The following is a 19,050-nucleotide window of genomic DNA, read 5'->3' on the forward strand; positions in this document are numbered from 1 at the left end:
AATGAAATGAGTCATTCCTGGAGAATTCAATGGCAGGCTTTTCCCAAGAGGGCTGTCAAAGAATGCCCAAGATTAGAAACCTGACTGCATTCAAAGACAAAACCCAGTGGACACTTTGGTATCATGAGGTACCTATTGTAAAAGAATAGGAACTTTCTTTGTGGAGCAAATCTCTATTGAAACAGAAGGGAGAAAATAATAAATGGGGGGAAAAAATAGAAGAAAGGTCTCTTCAGGACCTCTCTCTCCATTCATACTTTAATCAAAGGCTGCAGGTCATCTGCAATTAATACTTGAACAAGCCACCTATCAGGACAGATCCAAAAGGATCTGTGTTTCAAAGCCCACCTCTTTACCATTTGGCTCTCTCCTCCTTCCCAAAGCCAAACCCACCCTGAGAGTCCAGTGGCTGCAGATGCCTCACAAGAAAACACCAAAAGAGATGCCAAGGATTTCCCCCTTCTGCTAACAGCCCTGAGCAGGACCCTCCTTTCACACACAGTACTGGGCTCAAAAGTGGGAAAACCACAGAGGCCAATGTGATGAATGATGGAGGAGAAAGACCTCCTAGCCCTAAAATGCAAGGATTGCAGAGGGAGGTTTTCTTGGCTGCTTTTATGTGGCCACAGGGGCTGCTGGAGGAACGTTCAGTGATGCACATTTCACTGCAGACCCAGCCACAAGAACGTGCAGGTCGTGCTGGGGGTTTGGATGAGACAAAGTCAGTGCTAGATAAAAGAACACTGTGTGAGCACCACTGTCCCTCCTGCTCTGCACTTCACGCTCCTGCAACTGCCCCCGAGGTGGGAAGACTTCACATCCCGATGGAGTGAGGGGGATCTTTTGTTCTGGGGAAAAGACAACGTTCCTGTGTAACAGGCTTTACTTGAAATAATTTTGACAAAGGAAAATCCTGGCTTGGAGGCTGAGAATCCATCTGAGCTGTGTCAGGACAACAGCCCTTATGCATTCACTAGGTGGGAACCATAAAATAAGGTTGTTTTTCTTCACATCCAAGTAAAACACAAAATCAGGGCCTTCAGAACAAGCCACTGCTCAATTCTGAAGTTGGCAGCAGGCAGCCCAAAGCTGCCCCTCAGCAGTGAGGAGAAGAGTACCTCATTGTTCACACAGACCAAGTCCATCGTCTGCCCAAAAGCGTCCGTGACCTTCTGCACCACTTCCTTGAATTTGACTGGTCTTGGAAACTGGATAATCCTGTGTACACAAACAAACACAACAACAGTCTCAGTTTAGCAGGAGCATACTGGAATTTGGGATTTGACTGACAGTACAGAAAAAAGGACTTGTATTCCATCACAAAGCTCCTTGCCTTTACACTCACAGAAATGCTGCTCCTCTGCTGTGCCCAAGAGGGGACTTGACTACCCTGCAAAAATATCTACCAAAAATCTTTGTGCAGCTCCTCTTCTCCTCCCTCCAGTGTGAGTACAGGTGGAAAAAAAGGAAGTCCAGCAGCCCTCCACTGGAGAAAGCCCAGATCAGGCAATGGTCAGTGATGTATTATCACAGTTTTCAGCAAGAGGCTCTGAACAGGGAGGAGGGCTGAAATGGGGATGATGCAGTTTGGCATCCTGTGACTCTCCTGTAGCATCACACACAGCACCTCTAGAGGTACTTACAGCAGGTACAGTCTAACCCTAAAATAACACTACTTAAATTTTCTTTGGCTTTAACATGCACCTTGGACCATCAGCCTGTGCCCTGCCCTGTCACAGTCACCAAGCAGAGGTGATTCCATGAAAATGTCAAGCAGGGAAGGGCGGACAAGCTTTAACTCCCAGCCCTATTTTTATGGGACCCATGCCCAAAATCTGGTTATCTTAAGTAAGTGTCATGGACTGCTAATCAAAGGACACATTTCTGTAGAGTTCCAGCTCCACTGTGGTTCAGCAGGGCTCAAGAATTAACAAGAGAAAAGGATCCCAGTGTGCACCCAATGTCCCTGGTAAAAAAGGCATTTAATGACTTCCAGCTTGGAACCATTTTCCCTGCGTGCAAATCCCAGGAGCTTCTTGTGGCAAATGGGATAATGAGGCAGGGATCTTGTATATAAAAGTGCAGCTGATTTTAGGGGAATTAATTCTGCTGTGAGCTCAGCTGCAGCTGGCTGAAGTCAGCAGGACAGTGTTGGGTGGAAAAGGTAATTTGTTTCTGTATTCACAGGGGACGGAAGTAGGTACCTACCTTTTCTCTCCTTCATACTCAAACTTGATCCTGACACTTCGCTGCTGAAAGAAAAAGCAAAGAATGGTGAGGTCCCAAACTGCATCCTGGATTGACCCATAGACCCAAAGCTAACAGGAGTTCTCAGGGAGACTCTCCTAACTCTGTAAGGCATCTGGTTTATTTAAGCCAAGCTGCCTGGTGGACTTGCAGCCTTTGGGGACACGCCACATTGCTGAGGAATGTGCTTGTCAAAACGTAAGTTCTTCTGTAAGCAAGAAAACACTCACCTCTATAACTGTTAGTTTTAACAAAATTAATTCATAAAGCTGAAAATTGTTCTGAACTCTTGGGAGCAAGGCACTATTATCAAAGAGGCCAATATGGCAAATGTCTGATGCCTGTCCACCTTCAGTGCTTCCCATGATTTCACCCCAGTACATTTCTGTTGGAAATCCAAAAACCCAAGCTCAGAGGATGTTGACTAGAACACAGGAATATTTGGGGTGAAGAATTAAGAAATAAAAGCAAGCATTCTCTAATGGAAGTGGAGACAGTCTAAAATTTTAAAGCCAACAGTGCTAGGCTGGTTGAAGGGCTGGTTGCTATTTTGTTAGGACCTACAGAATGCCAAGTGTATCAGGCCCAATACACAATGCACAGCAAATGTCCACCCTGAACTGACCCATTGCTCACCTCAAGAGAAACCACAAAATTTGCTCAAAGAAGAGCCAGCGGAATCACAGGCACACAGCTGTGCAAGGACCAGTAAAAACCACTTCTCCCATCAGAGGATGGGAGATATTTGTGCACATTTAGCAGCAATCAAGACCACAAGGAGCTTTTTCATTCCTTCAGCTTCTCAGGCCAAGCCTGAGCCAAGCATCCTTCTGGCATCCCTCAGATCATTCCAGGACTTTCCTATGGTCTCCAACGCAGATCAAAACCCTCTTTAGTCCTCAGACCAGGTCTAGTCACCCCACTTAACCAGCATTTTCCTCCCCACAGTCCCACCAGCCTCCTCAAACAGCTCTCTTCCCATGCAGAGAGAAGTGCTGGCCGCCTCCCTCCGAGGTGTAACCCCGGGGAGGGCTCGGTCCCACGCCGCCGGCGTCTCGCAGGGATAACTCCCAGCTGGGTGGGTGACAGCCCTTCCTGAGCACAGGACTTATCTCTGGGCCTGGGCTGCCAGCATGTGAAGGCACACTTTCCATCCTCTCAGAGGGAAAGCAGAGCTGCAGTGAAACAGCTTTGTTCCTAATGAGAAAAACGAGCTGGACCGGCGCCCTCGGGTTTGTTTTTCAACCGAGCTCCCCAAGTTCTGCAAACACCCACCGAAATTCAGGAAGTCGAGGCTGGAGGCAGTTCTGTTGAAAAGCTTAAACAGATTCAGGGTAAACACGGTGCATCACCCAAAATGCATCCTTGTTATCTCTGCTCGTGGCATTTTCTGTGTTTCCGGAAGGGCTGGGAGGAACCAGTGCTGGGACAGTCACCAAGTGGGGCACTCCAGCAGTGATACAGGCCTGTGCTAAACAGGCACTTACATCACCTCGGTGGCTAAAGCCAGTTCTCCAGACCCACAAAGTCTGGAGAGTCTCCAGGTTCATTTCCAGAACCAGGCCCAACTTGTAAAAATACCAGATTAATTCTAAACTGGTCCAAAATTCCAAAGGAGAAGAGACAACCAGAGCCGACCTAGTGCTGGAGGTTCAAATCATTCTGGAGAGACAGGCAAATACAGGTGGAATTGCCACCTTGGGTTATCTGTGCTGGAAAATAAATGATACAGGCTCTTTCATGCCAATTTTTATTTGCACATGCCTCTCTGAGCAGGCCTGACTGCTTTATTCCTCCTGGATGCTGGCAATAAATTGGCCAGTGTGGGTTCACTGACTGTAACACCACAAAACCTTTCTCTAAAGAAAAAGAAGGAAAAACAATCAGGGCAAGGAACTTTCGAGGTTTCTCCTTACAAAGGAGCAGGACATGGAAGGGGAAGAGCTCACACAGCTCTGGCCTCCCTGCAGGAAACCTTTCAAAACACAGGTTTCACTTTCAGCACAGCCCCGAACCTTGCACTGAGCTGGGACATAGCACACGCTGCCTGGTTGTGCTGAGCAGCACAAATTTCACAGACAAACAAGTTTTGAAAAACAGTTTGTGGCTGGAAAATGTCAGAACACTTGTCTAAAGCTCCAGAGAGAGAAGAAAATGAAAAAAAAAAAAACGGGCCACGACCCCGCTGCATCCTTTTCTTCTACATCAACAACAAAGCTGATGTGCCATGGCCCGATGCCAGCAGAAGGACGCCAGCTGCCCCACACTGCTCTGCTTCTGAGAAGAGCTACAAACACATTGGCTGCAACAGGGAAATGAAAACCCACTTCATTTCTTAATTAGATAACATTTTTCTTTAATACAAAACACACTAACCTCTTGCCTCCCTCCAAGAAACCAAGACCTTTAGCTTGCAAGCATTTGGAAGAGGGATAAATTCATATTTATCAGTCTGAGAAGTTGATTACAGTTTAATTTTTCAGGCTTCCCTTGGCTTACTCATGTTTTTGACCCACAGCTCCAGCTGAATTCATCACTGCTATCAGCAACAAATACTTTTTTCCTTTTTTGAAAAGAAAAAAAAAAAAAAAGAGTGGGCAGTGCCCAAAGTACTAGGAAATCTCAGGGGATGCAAAGCACTTCCTAAATGCTGGAGCAGGCTGTGATTTTTTACACCCATGGAAGTCTGGTTTGCAGCAACTGGTTTAAGATTACACAGGGAGCCTGGGGCATTGCCAAGTGCCTGAGCAGAACCTCATGTGTCTGCACCCAGCATCTCAAATGAACAATATCAGGGGGAATGCAGGGCCAGCACCTTCCCCATCAGGAACTCAACACAGTGTCCAAACACTGAGGTGGAAGAGGTGTGGGTGGTGAAGGCTGCTGGGTCTTACTCACTTTTACAATTTTGTGAGGAATGTGACTCCCCTTGCCCAACCCAGGTTGTACTAGTCACTGTCCCTGCCATCAGGTGTCACATGAGATCAAGGGCAGCCCTGTTCTTCAATTAAGAGGTCCTTAGTGGGTGTAAAGAACAAGCTGAGACATCCAAAGCCTTGTGCCAAATACAGTGCAGGAGAGGGGTAAGGACAGCCACGGGCACCAGCCTTAAACCCTGAGCTCTGGCAGAGCATTTAAACAATATTTTTATCAGCAGCGTGAGAGCTCAGGCAGGGAATGGAGCAAGCAGGGGAAACTGAGGCACGACGGCAGGAAGGGTTTTGGCTAAGGGTATGAAGAGAAAGCCCAGCCTGAGGAGGAGGAGGCTCCATGGAGACCTTCTTGCAATACTGCAATATATAAAAGGGGTTTTATAAGATGGAGAGAGACTTTTTACCAGGATGAGGGCAAGTTTTCAACAGCAAGAGGCTAGACTGAGGCTGGATATAAGGAGGACATTTTCTACCATTGGGTTGCTGAGGCACTGGAACAGGTTGCCCAGAAGAGCTGTGGATGCTCCATCCCTGGACATGTTCAAGGCCAGGCTGGATTGAGCAACCTGGTCTAGTGACATGTCCCTGCCCACAGCAGACAGTCTGGCCTTTAAAACCCTCCCCAGCTCAAACCATTGTGTGATTCACTCTCTGAAGCAGCAGAAGGGTGGTGGAGAGAGCACAGAGTGAAGGTGTTTGGTCTCCTGGGCTGTGTGCACTGAGTTTTCCCTCTCCGCGTGCGTTTCCGTGCGGGGCATGGCGGAGCCCGTGGCCCGGCTGGCGCCTGCAGACCCTGCTGCGACACAAACAAACCCAGCAACAGCCCTGACAGGAAATACCACAGTCATTCCCTTCGTTTCTACAATAATTTCTTCTCCAAAATACTTGTACCGGCATTTCCTCCAGCCCCACAAACAAATGGTATTTTACTCGTTCTTGCCATATTCCTCCGAAAGGAAAAAGCAAAGCTGCTGCTGTGGACACAAACCCATCACCATCTTTCCAGGCTTTCCTTGAGGTATTTTTGGCTCTTTCCTAAAATCTTTGGATTTCACAGAGAAAATACCATAACTGCCAAGCGTCAGAGAGGGAATTCAGATGTGAATTTGGGGAGAAAAGGGGCAACTGCTCTTGCCTTTTGGCTATTGTCCATGTACCCCGGCAGGCTTGGCCAAGCTTGGCCCTCAGAGCTGGAGCAACAGCCCTGTGTGCTGGTTTAGATTAAGGAAAACGTTGGAAAAAAACAGAAAAAGTGTTTCCAAACGAGGTGAATCATGATCTTATACAGAGATCCCTGAAGAGCTGACTGCTGTTTGTAATAAAAGCACACACGGAGAGCAGGAAAACAAGCAGTTAGTCCTAAAATGGAAGCGGCTCTGGAGGAGCAGAAGATGCTGAGCACCCTCGCTGCTGAACAGCCAGGGGGTTGCTTAAATTGGGGTACAGGTCCAAGCTGAGCCTGTGGAGAAAGCTGTCTAATGGCAGAGGCAGTCAGGGGAGCCAGCCCTGCACCTCCATGCCTCTCAGCATTGCTGAAACAACTAAAACTGCCACTCTGGAAAATCCCAGACTAGCACAAATTCAAACATTCCCCCCGTCATGTCCACTCCTCCTCCTAAAGTCTGTTGCCATCAGAAACTGTGCTCTGTCCAGACCCCACTTCTGTGGCTTGCTTTAGATCTGCTCCTGTCAAATCTAACCAGAGGACAGCTTTGCCCATGATGAAACATCACAAGGATGGGGCCTTTAAAGCACTTCTTCCACCCAAATCCACAGCTGCATCCCAAACCAACTGGGACAAAGCCTCTGACATCTGCATTAACCCTTCCGTGTCAAGAAAGGCAGGAAAAATCATCACAAGGGGCCTCCTATTCCCTTTGGTGCTGCTCATTCCAGCCTTGCTCATATCGACCCACAAGATTTTAGGCACTTATTTTGCCTCAGTTTCCCCTCTGGGTAACACATGGGCAATGAAACTCACTCACTTTTGCACACCACAGGATAATCAGAGGGATTGTTTTTACTTCTCTCATTTTTCTATTCACTGGATTAGGAACCGATGAGAAAACCCTGCGGAGCCGCGCTCGAGTCACTCCCTTCGCGCAAAGCCGCAAAGCGGTGGGATTCCTCCTCAACTCCTGGCTCTGGCTAAGAGGAATCAGCACCACAGGGCCAGGCTGAGGGGACTCCAACACTTCCCCACGGTGCAGGTGGTTTGCATCAGCCCCTGCCCTCAGCAGCGGGACGTTCCCCACACGCCAGACAGCTGGAGCACGGCCCCAGACCGCGAGAGGAGATGACGAATGCACGTCACTGGGAATTATCTGCACAGAACCCCCACGCATGCCGGGTTATTCAGCCATCAGACAGAAAGGAGTTTGTCTGGCATTGCCCCTTTGTCATCGCAGGGGCAGAAAGCACAATATATCCCAGTCCCTCCGGATCCTTGCAGCTTTTTTTTCCGCTGAAAGCACCTGAGCAGCTCAGAGGACAGTGGAAAGATGATGTGTAGAAGGGTCACTGCTTCCTGTTACAGACATTTCTGTTTCAGACAGCGGTAGAAATCACAGGCTTCAAAATGTTTATCTAAAACCACCCACCTGGCAGGGAATAGCTTTTCTCCAGCTGGATTTCTCACTGGTATCACCCTCTTTGCACCCAAGTCAGCTCCACACACAGACATGGGGAAGCCTCTTAAACCCCTGGGACTCCACTGCCTCTGCCATCTCCAGCCAAGGCTTTCCCAGTCAGTCATTTGCCCCCTTGTTTCTGCTCCCCAGGTGGGGAAATCCCTGCAGATCCCCTCAGGGAGACTCCCATCTTCCCCCATCCACACCATATCCTCCAGGTGATAAAGCCAAACTCCTTTTTAGGCTGCTCAAAGACCTACAGAGAGCCCTACAAAATGAGCTGTATTTTACTGGAGTTGCAAGCAAGCCTTGTCTTGCATCCAGCTTGCCAAAGAGAAGAGTCCAGAGATAATTTACTAAAATAACGACTTTTAGGACAGTCTCACATTTGATGCACATGAAGAAACATTTCCTACAAACATTTAATTGCCGTGGGAGAATTTGCCATCGTGATTAAGGTGGCAGAGGAACTGCTGGCTGTCACTGGCTGTGACAGAGGCCCACTGACAAGCAACTTCATACTGCCAGTTGCCAAGTGCTATTTATAGAAATGAATGGATGTGCACATAAATAGATAGAAAATAAATGCTAATTTAATTGCTCTTTTCTCCCTCCATCCTTTTGTTCAGGGTTTCCTAATTATTCGGGGTTTCCCTTCTTATTCCACTCATCTTTTTCCTTAATGAACACAACGCAGATCTTCATTCTCCTTCTCCTTCTTCCCCTCTTCAGAGACATTTCTATGAACAAACTCCCTTGCTCAATCCAAGGGATAGCCTGAAAAGGCTCTTTTCAGCCATGCCAGAGGATGCACAAGGAAAAAACAGAGTGATTAAAGGAGTAACAGAGGAATACCAGTGCAGAAGCTGCACTAGGAATAATGTCAGAACAATCCCTCTGCTCCCAAAGAACAGCTCTGCTTTACCTCACATGAGGAAGAAAAGGGTGTCCATGTCTGTCCCCATACTTCCCACAAGGCAGAGAGGCAGGACAGTGGAGTGGCTGCCACACCTGACCAGGACTCAGGAGATTCCAGCACAGCCATCACATCTGCTGCCAGCTGCCTGGGCAATTCAAGGGAGGAAAATTCCTGTTCTAACTTCCAGCCTGTTCTGCCACCAGGCATTGCACATCCAGAAACTCAGCCTTCGCCCTAAACTCATTTGTGAGGGAAGAAAACTAAGAAAAGAAAGACTTTTATGAGATTTGCCAAAGGATGTTAATTTCTAAAGATGAACTGAAACAAAATTATCAATATTTTGGGAAAGAAATACTTTGGAGCACACACAACCACAGGCTGTTTCCTTGTGTGGCCCAGGCCTACGAGGAACACAATCTGGCAGGATTCAATTTTCAGCTTGTGTCAAGAGAGCACTGAGGAAGCCCTCCAGGAGACAGGAATGAGATAGCACTTCAGTTGTGCTTCTCTGTGTACCAAAAAACTGCTGCAAGCCACAGAGAACTGGCTAGTTAGCCAACACATTCTTGTTGTGAACTCTGTCTTTCAGTGGAAATTTGGAACACTGACTAAAGGATTCCCATGCCTCAGAAAAAACATTTTTCCACAGAAAAAGAAATATTATTTTATTAATCTATTAACTGAACTCCCAAACCAAAGTAGTTCAATGTGAGCATACTGCTGCAGGGCCTCATGAGAGGCACCAGCAATTAGATGACCAAGAGGACATTTTATCACCAAAATGTGCCTCATTCTCCCCCCAAGAAAGGAACTGTGCAGGGCATCCTTCATCCCAACAGGCCAACCTAATCACAGGGAAAAGTAAACAATAAAAAGGGAAAACCAAATACCAAAGGAACAACAAAATCACAGGCACGAAAACAGCACTTCCAAAGCAATCTCTTCTCCACATCAATTTTTGTCCTAAAAAACAACAACAAAACTACCCTAAAAGTGACCCAAACAAGCTGATTAAACTGAGCTACAAACATGAACCAAGTTCCCATTAATTCCACATCCTCTGGCTGCTCCCCTCCTCCCAAACTCGCCTCCCGCCGTGCCACGAGCCAGACGTGTCCCAGCTAGTCCAATTCAACATCCTCCAACGCCCTTCATCTCCTGGAACCTGCTGGTCTGCCCCCTCAGCTCCACACGTGTGAGGAGAGCAGGATCCTCACCATCCACATCTCCTCCATCAGGGAGCTCTGAGCAACCCTGAGCACACAGCTACGTACACTCTGCTTGTGGATAGAAAGAAAAAGCCTAAAGGAGGAAGTGTTTTTCCAAGCATCGGTGCTCTAATAAGGAAAGTTTGATTCATATATAAGAAAATATAATCAAATTCCTGTAATAAAATTAACACAACCAGCAGCCAACTGTTCTAAAACTGGTATCAGAGCACGGCATACCTCCATGGGTAATATATAAAGATGCAGAGTGGATGGGCTGTGGGATGGATTTGATTGCTAGATGCCAACATTACGCAGATAAGAATTCAATCAATGAAAGCTATAATTTTCCTTACTTTTGACTAATTATCTTGTTAACTGTGTATGTGCTACATTAGCAGCCCAGGTCTCAAAAACAACAGCAGGGATTTTCCCCCATTGCACAAAACAAGTGTTGTAAGAGGAGCCTGAAATCTTTGCTACCCTGAAAGCAACTCGAGCTGGCTCCACATGGTCCCCACCCATCACTGTGCACAAGATGCTGCCCCTGCAGCCATCCAAAATGCTCTGGGGTTTTCTGCTTCTCCTGCAGCTGCAGGGAGCCAGCCCTGAGTTTTGCTGGTCAGTTCTGTAAACGTCTTGGATTTCTTTCAGCATGAGCTGAACACAAACCCAGTGATTCAACTTGGCCAGCTGCTACCGCCAGGACACGCTTTGAAACCAGACGTGCGCACGTGTTTTCGTCTGCATGTGGCTGGGAAGTCCAGAGGGATTCGGGAAGGGATTTTTCCTCTCTGCACCCAGACTTCTTTGTCTGTAGCACAAGTGACATTAAGAAATGCATGACGACAGTAAATGACAATTTGTTTTCCTCCTTGCTAGGCATCTAGCAGTTGCAGGGTTGACTGCAAGCTCATTCTAAACCGTAGTACTAGACGTGGAATTCCACCCGGATTTGCTGCCATGCTCCTCCAGCAGCTCCCCAGTTGTCTTTATCTTTTCCTCCCTTTTTTTCTTGCTATTTTGACAACTGAATTCTTTCTTCACAATTTTCATGTTCTCTTATTATTTACTCCATACACAACCATGCTATTAAATCCACTATCCAGCTATTGTATCAATGTCAGCAAATAATTTCTAACATTGCTCAAGGGACAATGTTTTTTGCTCACCAAAACAACTCTGAACATGCAACAAGGCCAAAACATTTGGGTTTAGGAGCATAAAGATAAACAGCAGTAATTCATAATTAAGCACTTTATATAAGAATGACATTATTCCTCCCCAAAGAGCCTGGGTGTCTACAGCTCAGAATTGGAAGTCCGTCTTTCAAATATCTGAAGCAAAATGTGCACGTAATAAATATTGTATTTCATTAACGCTGTCAATAGAAAACAATTGACTTATCCAAGTCCTAAAGCTGCACAGCCTGAAACGAGTTCTGCTACTTTCAGAGCTAAACAACAGTTAAAAGTGCCTTGAGGTGAGACTTGAGATTTAAACCCAGTTTCAGGACCTATTGTTTGAGAATAATTACCCTTCTCTGCTCCTCTGTGATATAGGGATGCCTGTAACTTCCTTTTAGCTCTTCAAAAAGAGGTCATAAACCTCGTAGCTTGGTAAAATTATCATATTTCTGATGTGCTGAGCACTTGTAACTTCAGCTCTACCACTTAAACTCTGCTCTGCCAGCTTGGCAAGACCACACCCACCTTTGTGGTCTGCTGGAGTTTGGGGTGGCCTGAAGGAGCAATGCCATACCTGTTTGTTGGAGTGGACACTGTTTTTATTCCTGTTGTTGTCCAGCAGCCCCCCACACTTGCCCAACGCTGCCAAATCCTTCATAATAGAGTTCAGAGCTTCTTCTTCATCTGCAAGAAAAGAAGAGACAACTGAAGTGTGGAAAGCAACTTTGCCCTCGGATGCACAGAGTGAAAATACAGCACTGCAAATACAAACTTTCATCACAAGTGGATCAAAAGACACAATGTCAAGCCTTCCTATTAAGAGAGGTATTCCAAGACTACACCACACTCTCTCCCAGCCCAGTCTGTCTTGAAAACACAGATTCCTTCATCACAGGTGAGACAGATAATGAGATCTCATTGTCCCCACCCGAAAGGGCCTGCAAGAAAGCTGCAGAAGGATTCCCAATAAGGACATGCAGTGACAGGACACAAGAAAATGCCATTAAAATGCAAAAGGGCAGGTTTAGATTAGATATTAGAAAGAAGTTTTCTTCTGTGAGGGTGCTGAGGCCTTGGCACAGTTGCCCAGAGAAGTTGTGGCTGCCCCATTATTCCTGGACATGTACAAGGGCAGGTTGGATGGGGCTTGGAGCAACCTGGGCTGGTGAAAGGTGTCCTTGCCTTTCCTCCCTCTTCACTAAAGGTGCTCAAGAGCCACAACTGACCATCAAAACCACAAACAGTGAGAAACCAGGGGAGAGGGCAGGGAATCCACAAGAAAGCAGTGCTGGATAGAAGACACTGACAGCCCTCAGAGGATGTCTGATTTCTGCAGTAACAGGAGAACTTTGAGGGACCATTGGATCTGAAACCAATCTCCTCTTCTTCAACACTTCAGCATCTGTGGTTATGGGCTCTTAAAGCAGCTATGAAGTGTTAAAGGAAAAGTACCAACCACAAGAAGCAAGAACCCTGTCAAGAGCTAGGGCAGGGCACACTGTTAGGAGGGTGTGAAAAACCACTGCACACTCCATGCTCGTGACACAGTCAAGGCAAATGATAGGCACGTGCAAAAAATACAAAAAATACAAATACAGCTACAAATCTTGTCTAAAAATGAGTGTCTCCAGGGACAGAACCACCCCTACGCCAGGCCAGCCTGCAGATTTAACTCAAAGTCCACAAATATGTGAAAAATGACAACAAACATATGAAATCAGACAGGACTGGACCCAAATACCAAGGATCTTTCCCCAGGGAGGTGTATGTCCTGGATCCTTGTGCTCAGATATAACACCATCTCCTCTTGTTCTGCTCCTCCTGCTGGGTTCTGTGAGCAATGAAACTATAAAAAAACCCCAGATATGTGAGAAAAAGACTTCTTGTGCATGCTCTGCTCCCAGAGTATACTGAAGAAATAAGGGGAAAAACTGGGGCAAAATGTTTAAAATCCAGTCTCACATTTCAGAGCTCAGAAATGAGCTCCAATGCCTACATCAAACTCTTAGGAAAAAGCCTACATTTTTTTTTAGGCAATTTGTGTATACATATTTAATATATAAACTGTACATTAATACAAAAATATAACTGATAAAATAATAAAATTCATACATAAGTATGTTAAAATGTAATCCCTTTTGCCTCCCACATTTCCCTATTTACTAAAAGCACAGATATTTTTTTCCAGAGGGGTAGCAGGGAGCACAACCTTAAGTGCTACAGGAAAAACTGAAGAAAAATATAATTTTCAGTTCAAGTTCAGGATAAAAAAAAACCAAACCAAAAAAAAAAAAAAAAAAAAAAAAAACAAAACCCACAAAACCCCAAACAAGAAGAAAGAAACACATCAAGAATGTCCCCAAAGTCTAGGTTTGGGGTGTTTTTCTTTTGTTGTTGTTGGTTTGGTTTGGTTTTTTTTAAAAGGACCTCTGGGACAAGCATAGTTTTCCACACAGATTTTGTAGTAGGAAAATATCCAACACAAAAAAAAAAAAAAAAAAGGAAAAAAGGCTTTTTTTTTATTTTTATGGAGGGGTAAGGGAACAGGGGGAGGGATGAGCTAAAACAAACCCACAAAAACAAAACCCCCTTACACCACCCTCTAGGAATTTTCCACCAAAGCTTTAATCTCTACAGTGCCCCTCACCCCCTTTTTTTTTCTTTTCCAGCAAGTGACAACAAAAGTTTCCTGAACAGCCTGATACAAAACACAATCTGTAATGTCATGGCCAACAGGGCCAGCAGGCAGAGTCCAACCACCCAATTCCCCATCCCTCTCCCACCTCCAAACCTCGCTGGCAACACCTTCCAGGAGAGGAATCTCTGGTTAACCCACCAGAGCCCTGGTTTATATCACATTGTCTTCCTCCTCTAGCTACACATCAATCTTGCCAAAACTTTTTTGTAACAGACTTCCCAGCCCACCAAACAAATGTTTAAAAATTCCTGGTGCTGCAAACTCAGTTCATGATAAGTCACATTTCTTAGGAGGTCAGGCTAAAAACCTTTGCTAGAAGTGACTTTTTGCATCTCTCCAAACATAGCAATGCAAGGAGAATCCACTGACTTTCAGTAGCTGCTTAAATTCAGCTGGTTTCCAGAAATACCCAAACATCAACTGAATAGGCCTTAGAATAAGTGGCATAAAACTGAGCTCCAGCTGTCCTGAATCAGGTACTGAAGGAAAAAAAAAAGAAAAGAGAAGCTATTTCTTGTATTTGACTGTCAAATCAGCATTTTCCTTCCTTTATCTACTAAGAAACCAATGCAAAAGAGCATTCTGAAAAGCATCTGACGATTTTCAATTACAAAATATGAGTGTTGATTGTCAAAAAACTAAAATCCACATCCATGACATCACTGTTGCAAAGCAAGATAAGAAAACTTCTTCCTGTCCAATGGAAGGTTGGATATCAAAGGAAATGTTGCTTTCTGCTGCTGGAAGGTGAAAGACAACTTAAGCACAAGCACAAATACAACATTTCCTTCACCTAATGTATTTCTACGTGCTGAAGTGTTTTCCAGCTGCTTTTAACAGTGTGTTTTCACTCCAAGAGAGCTGTGATTTCAGGGAGGCAATGACCAAAGCCTCAACTGTTCAAAACAAAACCCCCCACACCAGGCTGTGAAGCAACTTCTGAGCAGCAGCATGATTTGCATCATCGCTTGCAAAACCGACACTTCCCAGTCCTCTCTGGGACAGCTCTGCACAGGCACTGATGCTTTCCAGACTGAACCTCTTGCCCATCCTAATTCCTGCTCTTGGGGTCCCCCAGCTGACTCCCAAGAAGGGTGGAGGACTTTGTTCCATGGAAATACGCAGCCAGCTCAGCCAGTGCAGTCAAAATTCAAACAAGCACTGAAGCTAACGGGATAATTAAATCCAAATGCCACTCCCAAGCCTTTCCAGCAAAAGGGGTGTCACAGGCTGTTCCTCCTCTGTTTGGCTGGGTTTGAGTGGGGAGAGGGGAAGGATGGATGGTTCTCCCAGGGACAAAATGCCAATTGTCGGGAATCCCGTGCCCAAGGGACAGGAAAAATCCTGTTCTGATCCCAAATATTCTTCAGCCTTGTGAGAAGGCAGCATTGAGGCTGCACAGCAAATACCTCCCCAGGCTCTGCCATGGCTCCAGAACAAAACATCTGTGAGTTGCACAACACTGATGAAGTATCCTTGGAGCTCTATGGACTTGGGAGACTCCTAGAAATCTTTGTGCAATGTGAGCAGGTTCCTGCTCCTGAACAACCTCCTGGCCCAGCTCCACTCTGGCATCGTTTTGCACAAATTCACTTAAGGTACTGTGGGTTGACAGGATGAATTGTACAACAAATCCCACTTGATCTCCAACACAACATGAAAACAGGATTATTTCTACCGTGGAAAAGCAGGACAGAGAAAAGCTGATTATAGAGACAGCAAAAATGAAACATAAAAATAAACTGTGTTTAGTACTGTCCCAATGTCCCCAACGTCTTTTTCCATCCTCAGCTTTCAGCTGTTTCCCTTAATAGGAAACTCATTTCTTTCTTCTCTACTTTCCACCAACACACTTAATTTTGTGCTTTTTAAATCAGCTTCCTGTGACAAAGCTTGTTTGATCACACTGCCAGCCCATCCAACCAAGGATCACTTCCAACCAAAAATAATAGATGTTTCAAAAGATTAATTTCCCAGGGGTTTGGGGTTGGGGGGAAATATCCACAGCCACACAGAAGAGAGGAACATACAGGAGCAGAAAGCCAAGAGCACTCCCAGGAAGCAATGGCCAGTGGAGCTCCAGCAGACAGGGTTTATATTTTTATTAAAATACACTCATCCATTTTGGCAGGATCCTATATCAAAACCAGAATGCCTCCTTCTCTCATCAGGTTTTCAGTTCTGCAAGATGTTAAGACTTGCAAGCCCCAGGCACTCCCAGTGAATCTGGTACTGACAGAACCAGAGGACACAGCCCTAAGCTGCACCAAGGGAAATTTAGGTTGGGTATCAGGAAAAAGTTTTTCACAGAAAGGTGATAAACTTCTGGAATGGCTGCCTGGGGAGGTGCTGGAGTCCCCACCCCTGGGTGTGTTTTACAAAGCCTGGATGTGGCACTGGGTGCCAGGGTTGAGTTGAGGTGTTGGGGCTGGGTTGGACTCAGTGATCTTGAAGGACTCTTCTAAATTGGTCATTCTGGGAATTCTGTGAATCCTGTGAATCCGAGGCATTTGGCTACTTGGCAAAATCAACCAGGGAATGACACCAAAAAGCCAGCAGATGACACATCTCTCTGCCCTTCAGAGACATTTTCAGTGCTGCTACGTGGCCTTGGTTCCAGCCTGCGTGGGGGAGAGAGGAACCTGGACTTTCAGTCTTAGTACAGCAAGTTCACTGCTCCAAGAGATGGAAAACAATTTTTCAAAAGGGAGAAACAGAAAGCCTGAAGGTCAACACAGACCACCCGAAACAATTCAAGAGTCAGGAGAGAAAGCAAATGAAGAAGGGACAAAGGAATAATTTAGCTGTGTTCAGATGGTCTAGACACTACTGTTATTGTTGGCTTCACTAATAGGTCATTGCTAAGAGGCAGTTTATGGCAGTTCCATGAAGCTGCTTCCTTCAACACTGAAAAAAAAAAAAAAAGAAAAAAAAAAACAAACAAACAAAAAAAAAAACGCAGCAGCTGGATGAAGCCCACAGGAAAGCCTGCAGAAGCACAGCAGAGTCCTGTAAAACATGGTGAGCTCTGATTTGGGCCTCACACACACACCAGGCAGAATCAGGGCTGGGAAAAATGGGGGAAAAGCCCTGGGTGTTGCAGGAGGGAAGAATATTGTCCCATGAGTCATTCCTGAACAAGGCTGGAGCATGCAGCTCCAGGGCCCTGCAGGCACTTGGATCCAGAAAAGAACCACAGATGTGACCACTCGTGGTCACTGAGGATCCCACTGTGCTTTCACAGCCGTGGTGCTGATGGTGCATTTGCCTGTGTAAACTCCAGCAGCACCCTCCAGCACCAGCATCCACCTCTCCAGAAGGTGATGCAGCCACTGGGGATGTCCCAAGGCAGAGGGGAGAGCTCTGTGAAAGCTGAGAGGGGGGTGAAGAGAGGATGGGGAGCCACAAATAAACATTGTCACCTTCAGGAAAAGCTTGTTCATGGGCTAGACTTTGAATATATAGTGACAAAAACACTGAAATGTAATAAAACACAGTGAAAATAAATATGGAGCCACATGATGATGACAGTGACAATACTGAAGAAGAGACATAAGCCTTTCATTTTTGCTGGGTTTTTTGAAAATACACAATTTTGGATTGACTGGTGTACAACATTTATCACTTAGCAAAGGGATCCTGAACTGAAAGACAAGACTCACTCCCCTGGCATCACTCAGCTCCTGCAAGGAGCAGCCCCTGTCCTGATGGAATTCCAGCTACACTGCCAGAAAGGGAGATGGGCTGGGGTTTATGTCTCATTTGATGGACAGAAATCAGAGACAGACAAAAGCCTTGCTCAAGACCACACAAGTCTGCAGCCAGAGCTAAACACATTAAGGGAGCTTAAATTCAGAGAGGACTTAACTTGATCTGGCCTTCCTGGCTGTATACAAAGGGCACAGCAACTCATTTAGCAGCCTCCACATCCCAACCTTGACCTGGAATCACACAGAACAGTCTCTTCAGAAAGCCTCAGCTGGAAGAGCTCATGCACTTACTCCAGTAACCCCTCTCTGCAACAAACATCTCAATTCCAGTCTGAGAATACAGCTCACTTTGTATTCTGTTCATTAGATCTTGATACCCCTGTATCTTAGACACCTCTTTATTTACAGACACTCCCCATCTTCTCCAGGTACTCACAGACTGTGATTTCATCTCCTTTTAACCCTTCTTCATTTAAGTAAATGGAAATACTTAATTAATACTTAATACAGAATACAGCTTTTGCCACTAGAGTAACACTTCATTCATTTCTTCAGTTCTTTCCAGGTTTTTTTTTTGTTTTGTTTTGGGGGGGTTGTTTTGTTTTGGTCTTTTTTCTTTGTTTGCTTTTTTGTTTTGTTTTGTTTTTTTATCAAGAGGAAATAGCAAAGAAGCACATAATGTTCAGTGGCCAAAGCACCTTTTTCATGCCCGTTTGCTGTGTGAGCAGGGGCTAACAGCAAACTTGGCCCATGTGTTCCAGTGGAAGTCCTCATCTATCAGGGCAGCAGCCAGCTCGGCTGCCCACTGCCTTCCCAAAAGGTCAGAGCCAGACCAGCCCAGGTCTTTTCTGGCCCAGGGAACAGGACAACACTCACCCATGTGAGAGCACTTGTCCAAGATCTTGCTTGAAGATAGATGCTGCCTTTTCTCCAAAAGCCAGAGGGGGAAAAAGCTTGGAGACAAAAAGCCAGACCTGGGGTTTCTTCAGTACTTGCAAACACCATGAACAGGCAGGTACAGCCACCAGCATCCAGGCCATCCACAAGACACCAGGGGCCAAGGTACCAAGCCAGCACACACTTGATGATCTTAAGGGTCTTTTCTAAATGAAATTATTCTGATTCTTAACAGAAGGGATCAATTAGTAACTAAATACCATCACTGATTGTCCCAGTCAATACTAGGAAGGAGCCCAGTGAGCCAGAGGCTCAGGGGCCTGACTTGGACACTGACAAAAGCCCCCAAGCAAGCAAAGGGACCCAGACACTCTGACAGGCAGCTGCAAGTATTGTTGTGCAATCCACCCCCCTTGGAAGGGCTGTCTGTGAATGATCTGAGGCAAGCAGAGCACTGCCTGCACCCACATAGTGAGATCCAGACAAACCTCCCCAGAAGTTCAACCCACATGCACAGAGCATTTTGCCACTGTCTGGAGCTGTGTCCAGAGCCTGATAAAGAGAAAAATGACCCAATTATCCTCCTCCAGAGCAGACTGCAGTGCAGCAGACACACCAGTG

At 45.9% G+C, this 19,050-nt stretch overlaps 1 protein-coding gene across 4 annotated transcripts in view; it reads right to left on the bottom strand.

Moving 5' to 3' along the window:
- LOC110484542 (mitogen-activated protein kinase kinase kinase 3) overlaps positions 1–19,050 on the bottom strand; it is a 79,302-nt gene that overhangs the window by 30,979 nt on the left and 29,273 nt on the right. For 3 of the 4 annotated variants that reach the window (XM_021555283.3, XM_085563128.1, XM_085563134.1), the window contains 3 exons: positions 11,699–11,808; positions 2,209–2,252; positions 1,119–1,218 (listed from right to left, as the gene is read on the bottom strand). In XM_021555283.3, coding sequence (XP_021410958.1) covers positions 1,119–1,218; positions 2,209–2,252; positions 11,699–11,808 — 254 coding nt within the window. The remainder of the gene's footprint in view (positions 1–1,118; positions 1,219–2,208; positions 2,253–11,698; positions 11,809–19,050) is intronic. The other variant, XM_085563140.1, reaches the window with a different exon arrangement.

The sequence above is a fragment of the Lonchura striata genome, chromosome 2, assembly GCF_050655825.1.
Source record: "Lonchura striata isolate lonStrDom1 chromosome 2, ASM5065582v1, whole genome shotgun sequence".
Lineage (NCBI taxonomy): Eukaryota > Metazoa > Chordata > Aves > Passeriformes > Estrildidae > Lonchura > Lonchura striata.